At 47.3% G+C, this 7,118-nt stretch overlaps 1 protein-coding gene across 1 annotated transcript in view; it reads right to left on the bottom strand.

Moving 5' to 3' along the window:
- The window catches only part of LOC104624148 (kelch-like protein 3), a 38,030-nt gene that overhangs the window by 2,008 nt on the left and 28,904 nt on the right, over window positions 1-7,118 (bottom strand). Inside the window, exons 9-11 of the mRNA XM_010291440.1 lie at window positions 6,326-6,523; window positions 5,387-5,488; window positions 2,871-2,999 (exon numbers count right to left, since the gene is read on the bottom strand). Of these exons, the coding sequence (XP_010289742.1) occupies window positions 2,871-2,999; window positions 5,387-5,488; window positions 6,326-6,523 (429 nt within the window). The remainder of the gene's footprint in view (window positions 1-2,870; window positions 3,000-5,386; window positions 5,489-6,325; window positions 6,524-7,118) is intronic.

The raw sequence follows: 7,118 nt of genomic DNA on the forward strand, positions 1-7,118 counted from the left end.
GCCCAGACAAGGCGCCCCCAAGCCCACCATCCCAGCCACTTTCGGAGGCCCCTGGCTCAATCTCTGGGAATGGCAGGGATCTGAAGGATGCTTCTGCCTAATACTAAGTAAAATAATTAATTAAAATGTTCACCAATCCGTGAGACTTAAAACTTCCAGCAACTTATCTTCATGAATAGGTTCAAAGGCCTCTATTAAAATTAACAAGGAGGGATGTTAGTAAAACAGAAACATAGATCTGAATTGCATCATTTCAACCACGGGCATTAACCAGTAGGACGGCTCCCGTGCCCTGAAGATGGACTCGTGCTGAAGGTTGAGAGAAAGGCACAGAACTGGGAAGGTGTGCGCAGGGACGAGGGGGGCCTTGCCAGCGTAAAACCAACGGGTTTTCAAGTTGGCCCCTGTGCAAATGCCGTCCCTGTTTGCCATGTGCAGCACAGGGAAAGACAGCACAGGAGCAGCACTGCGATGGTGAGCCAAAGAGCAGGCACCATCTGGGCTTGGGAGCTCCTGTGCCACGGGAACATCTCCTGGTGGTGTGTCACATCCCAAAAATGCGATGTGTCACGTTGCTCCGGGTCTTGCCATGGCAGCTGCCGTGCTCCACCTGTGGGACAGGAGCACGAGGCAGGGAGGGAAACCATCTGAGCATTATTGCTCCTCCCTCACTCAAAAATGGGCCAGCACCTAACTGAGACCAACTGATGGATTAAAACTCCAGCGGGCACACCACCGTTTCGGGGACAGGAACGCTGCCTCAGGTCTACCACCATCACAACCCTCCTCCAGATTTTCTTAAATTGCTACTGCTGGGTTTGGCTTTGACCAGCCATCTCTCACTGCACCAAGAGATGTTGAAATCCCAACATGACATTGGGATTCATGGCTCATCTCTGGAAAATGCTAGTAATTAAACTCTAACTGCCATAAATATCCACCGTACTGGGTGAAATTCTCAATCTGGCTGAGGCACTCCAGCATGCACCATTTAAGAAGAGCAGAACACGTCCCAGCATACGTCTTGGCCCCAGAGCTGGTGCCTCCCACTTGGCTGAGGAAGAGGAACTCATTTAACTGGTGAAGAAAGCCTACCATGTCTGATGCCAGCAGCCTGGGTTTGCAGCACCTTAGCATTTGACTATATTCAGCTGTTAGCAAAAATTTTACACTTTAAAGAAATAATTTAATTACTAAGCTAAGTTAAGCAAGTAGTAGCGTAAAAGAGTCAGAAACACTCCGAACCTTCTCCACGTAAAACCACCTCCCTGTCCAGCATGACAGGGCACACACGGGTGGGACGTCCCTGCCAGGAGGGGAAAGCCCAAACCCAGCACTGCCAGCACCCACACATCCAGACAGCCCCACGGCCTGGATTGGGGTCACCCTGGGGACTCGGGGACACCCATCCTCACCTCCACTAGATGTCAGCATCGGGACAGCAATGCCAGCAGCTCTCAACACGGTTTCATTTCTGGAGCTGTACCATAGGACCTGCTGCAGCACCACTGGTGCTGAGCGGCACTGGGCAGTCCCCCCTCCTGGTGCCTGCTGGAGGGGCATCTGGGTGACAACCAGAACTTGAGGAGCTCAGCTTTCAAGGTTGGGAACAGACAATTGCACAGATATTTGGCAGGCAAGTAAGAGCATTCCTAATACTGGACTTGCCGTGTAGAGATGTACTTGCAAAGCAGCACTCAGAGCAGAGTGTTTCGAACAAAGAAAATTCACTAAAATCCATCTCAATACAGAGACAAACTATTTTATTGTGTTTCAACATGCTGTCAACACCACGAGATACTCATTTTGTTCTCCTGGGTCTTATTGGGCTAGGTTTAAGCATCAAGCAGATACTAAAAACCTCCCTGACGTAATTCAAACCAACAGCATGTGACCGTATTTGCCTCACCTGGAGTTATGGAAAAGGTATTAGAGTGAGGAAGGAAAGAGGGTGTGTAGAGAGAAAGCAGCCTCCCAGCTCCAAAGGAAATTCCCACCACAGCTTAACCTGCAGGGCCATTTCAGCCCCCACGCAAAGGGCAGCCTCCAGGCTCGGCTACCTCTGGGTAACTGCCACTTTGGCTGTTGTACAACGAGAACTGCACAGTCTGACAGCAGGCAGAGAAACAGTTTACACACTGAGCAATAGGACCAACATTGACACATTCCCTTTCATCTGAAGATGATTTTAAATGCAACGGATAAGAGCTTTTATCCCTTTCAGAGAGGAACAGCCACAGAGAGGACAAGTGCCTACCTGGCCTAACATCATGTAGTAAGTTAAAAACCAAGACTAGAATACAAACCTTTTTTAACATGTCCTTTCCTCTAATCCTCCAGATCACCAACTCTTGCCAGCAAAAGGTACACTAAAGACTAGCTTAGCAGGTGCAATCTGAGATGGATTTTGTTACCTTGACTTGGTTTGCACATCACCCAGTGCAGATGTGCTTTGTGCTGCAAAGCACCCACCGGATGCTTGCAGAGAAGACCCAAAAGGAAAATCCACCTGACAGCCCCCAAAGGATAGGAGAGAAGGAGGCGCAGCTTGGCACTCCGGTCCCCGGCTGAGCCTGCAGCTGGCAATTTGGGAAGATAACTCCTTGCTTACAAGCGAGATGCATCTGTTAGTGAGGCTACTTAGAAACATTGAATATTATTTCATTAATCCAGAAATTAATTTTAATTTGGCAGATTTTAATGAAGTCAGGAGAGCTGCTGAGAGCTTCCAAGCAATTATGGTTTTTCCCTTCATGGGAAGGAGGCTGCACTTGCCAGCCCAGCAATGCCAAAACACATTTTTCCTTCCCTTCCGTAAGCAGAGAGCCCAGTGATCATCCGCTCTTCCGAGCACAGCTCGGAGCCAGTACCTGCACCGCTGCGTCGAGTGCTCATGTCAGCTACGTAGGTCCATTCATTCGTGGCTGGGTTATATTGCTCAACAGTACTAAGGCACTGACGGGATGCTCCATCGTAACCCCCCACGGCATAGAGCTTACCTGGAAGAGACATACATTGGCATTGGCATTATGACTACGACTGATTTATGTTACCATCACGCCTGATGGCCCCAGGTGAGGACAGATCCTGAATGAGGGAGTCCCTGGGAGATGTGCCTAAACCTGCTGGGATATCTGGGGAAAATCCTACCGAAAGGACCTGAAGTAAACTAACGGACAGGTGGGATTGTTTTTAAAGCTGTTAAAGCTCTCAAGTAAGACAAGGAAATAACACAACATGACAGCTTAATTAGAAGCCAAAAGCCCAGAGGGTTTTCCAAATGACTTGTTGGCCCAGAAGAAGAGGTAACATCAAAGCGTGTTCTGCTGATCCAACGTTTCCTCCTGTTCAGGTGCCACAAAGCAAAGTGTTATGTCAAAGGTCAATACTGCACATTAATTACAATATCACATGAGCAATAAATATGCAATAGCCTCTTATGTTAATATAATACCTGCATGGGAACCTAGACCTGAATTTGAAGAACCTGGGCCAAATCAAAACCAACCAATGCTGCTAGCACAGTTGGGGCCAGCCTGCTCACTCATGCCAGGTGATCACAACACAGAAGATACCACAGGAGACCCTCACAGCATGGTGTATCTGTCCCTCCCTACCTCAATTCAATGAAAAGCTGGACAACACACTTGTAGTGAGACTGGAAAAACACGGTCAGATGGCACAGGACTACACCATACAATGAAATAAGGCTGATGCTCTACCACGTCCTCTGTTCACAGACCTGACTGACAATCTCTCCCTATCTCCCTGTATTGTCTATCAGCTCGTTTTGCATTTAGGTAGTAAACTCTGGGCAGAGAGGGTTTCTTTAGGTGGTCTAGTAAAGAAACACAACACAAAGGTGTTCTGGTTCTGGACCTGGCCTCCCAGACACTGCAATAAACAACCATGAATAAAGTTCAACAAATACATAGGAAAATTCTAACCCAAACTTTTGTACAAAACCCATTAATAAGACCAATTTTCAGTCCATAACAGCAAAGCCTGGCCACAAATGATCTATGCAACTCTTTATCACATGAGACCGCGACCAGCAGTTATCATCTACGCTCTTACACTTTTCCATCCTCCTGTTTCCTTGATGCCTGCAAGGCTCAAAGAACAGGCCAGCTCTTTTCTTTCTCATGGTCCTGCCTCCGACCCCTGCTCTCCCTTAGCTCCACTCATACCTTCGTCAGGCTGTGATCATTTGGAGAGCTTTGCAGGGATCAGGTTTACGACTGCGCTCCTTCTGCATCTTCCTGTCTCTATAAACATTTCAAACTCTTATTTGTGCTGTTGTTTCAACCTGCCTGGTGTCAGTCAATGAATCAAGGTAAGAGTGCCAGACAGAGCGAGACTAGGTCCCTGGCTGGCATCAATTAGATATTTTCAGTAGCCACAGACATCAGGTCAATCTTCATGACGTTCAGATGAACGCTGTGGATTAACTGCAGGCTGCAGCTTGTTTCCTACACCAATGTGATGAGCTTTTCTTCCCCATCACATGCCCTCATTTTTTTTTTTTTTATCATGGACTCCAACACGTACAATACTTATTTGCACTTTCAAACAAAGCAAAGGAAAAGGATTTCGTGTCTCCAGTAGAAAACCTGTCCATAGAAATTCAACTGTCGGGTACGTATGTTTGTTCCACATTCAAATGACTGACCCACTTTAGCAAATCCCACTGATGACCAGCAGCCCAGCACTTCACAAGCAGGGGCCAACTTTGAAGGAGATGCTTCCTAAATATACAAATTTAGCAGAACCACCACTATTTATTCTGACTTTATCTCCCTCCCTCTTCTCACACGACCCTCCACCCACCTCGCCTGCCTCGCGCCCGAGCTGCCGCCGCACCAGCGTTGGCTATTGTCAGTCCTGCTCATTTACGAACCAGAGCAAAGCGTGCCGTGCGTGACGGCAAGCCTGATGTCAATAAACACAGGTCCTGGTATTCCTGCCAAACTACCAGCCTGGGGCCGTGGGATGAACTCTGCTCCTGTTTTTGTCGCTGAGCAGATTTTCTGTGATGGATACTCCGTCCAGGCAGTGTCTGCTGATAGCAACAGCATGCTTTTCACTGGTCAGAAGCAGCTCAGGAAGAGTAAGGATTCAAAGGCATTTGCACACACCTAATGGTGTTCACAGGAGGCATAGGCTGGTCTGATATGGGTCTCGGAAAGCTACACATGATTTTTCACTACGATAAAGAGGAGAATGGAAAAAGCTGCAGTGATTATGTCATATAAAATACATCTTTACCAACTAAAGATAGTCTAGAGAACAGTTCCTGCAGTTCCCTCCTATTGTACTTAACCGTTCAGGCTTCTGCTGGACACAGTAACATTTGCTTGATGGAAATGGATGCTGATTTTCTTACCCTCCACAACTCCAACTCCAACACTGCTTCTTCTTGTGTTCATGGGAGCCACAAAAAACCACTCATTGGTTTTATAGCTATAGGCCTCAACTGATGCCAGACCTAGTTAAAAAGGGGATACACAGGTTTTCTAATTAAAAAAAAAGAGAAGAAAAAAAGATTGGTGTTGCACTTTCATCTGCCTTCCACCTCCTCCCAAGCCCGTAATTCCCCCCACACTCCTGCAACCCAGTTTTCTAGTCCTTTGCCTTTCAGACTGGGAACAGCATCTCAACGCCACCTCTCCAGCAGCTGGAAACATTGCTGCCCCATGGCCTCTGCCCTGGGATTGCTGCCCCTCCGATGTGCCGGGGACACCGAGGAGGAGCAGAGTCGGAATTCCAAGCCCAAAAGTTTCACATCTTTTCAAGCATTACAAAATGTCCATGCAAAGGTTTAAAAGTTCCCCCAAACCTCATTACATTGTACTCATCACCAGCTGAAATAGTGAGTTTAGGGCTTAATCAAGTGGCAAAGATGTACAGCAGAGGCAGAGGTGTGAATCTAAACACGCAGTTAAGCCAAGATAAATCCCAGACACGCATACACCATAAGATGCCTTACTGGCATTTTATTCATGTTGCTATGCAAAATTTAACCAAAATCAGGAAAAATCCCTTTTCAGTTCAGAATAAGCATATTCATACAGAGAACGAGACTGAAAGAACTGTATCACTAAAGAAAAAAACGAGGGTGAGATACTCTGCAATTACTCATGGCTCAGAACTGACCATGCATGAGGTTAGTTAAAACGTGCACTAAACCCAATCTCTGGCTCTTTCTCTACAACATCATAGAGGAAGGGTGCAAGAACCTCACTAAAGCTCTGCAGCTTTGCAGGGGTCTCTGAAAACATTTTTTTCGGGTCAGGCACTGCCTGGTTTTCGCTCAGTCACCTACCAGTGCTGCCATCAAAGCCGCCCACTGCGTACAGGAGATCATTGAGCACAGCTGCGCCTAAAGTGCTTCTCCTTTCCTGCATGCTGGCGATGGACGTCCACTGGTCCTTCACGCCATCGTACACATCAACCGTCCGTACCCTTAAAGATCCATTAAAGCCCCCGACAGCATAAACATTGCCAGCCATAAATACCACACCTGATAAAAGAGGAGAGAGGTTTTACAGAGGTTTTACAAACAGCTTGGGAAGGGAGTATCATCAGGTGTGTAAGACAGCAGGGAAGAGCAGAACGTGGGCAAGACTTTGACATTTTCTGCAGGTTAAGAGGATTGGAGCCAAGTATGATAAAACATACATGTTGTATGGAAGATGAAATGCACATAAATACAGAGCAACATAAGGCACAGATGGATTTCACACCTGAATGAGTAATTTTCTGAGCCAGAGAGGACACCAAATGGTGATCCACATTCACAACCCTCTCAGATGTCTTCAGAGGAACACTCCCAACTTACAGATCTGCTCTCCATCATCCACCCCTCAGCACTGACAGGGACTGATTCAGCTCCTTTGATTTTCACTAGGAAACCAGCAAGGAAAACTGGATCCCTGTGGGCTGCCAGGCCAGCAGGATGGGAGCAGGAGGCGGGGAAAAACACTGATGGAGGAGCAGCCAGAAGAGAGAGGTGATGAAGGGGAGACAGTGGCTATGGAGGGCAGAAAGGCAGGAGCAACATCTCTGAAGAGCAGGGCATCCACCTGAATGAGAAGGATTCATGTGCATAGGGAAAG

Source organism: Phaethon lepturus, unplaced genomic scaffold, assembly GCF_000687285.1.
Source record: "Phaethon lepturus isolate BGI_N335 unplaced genomic scaffold, ASM68728v1 scaffold7450, whole genome shotgun sequence".
Classification (NCBI taxonomy): Eukaryota; Metazoa; Chordata; class Aves; order Phaethontiformes; family Phaethontidae; genus Phaethon; species Phaethon lepturus.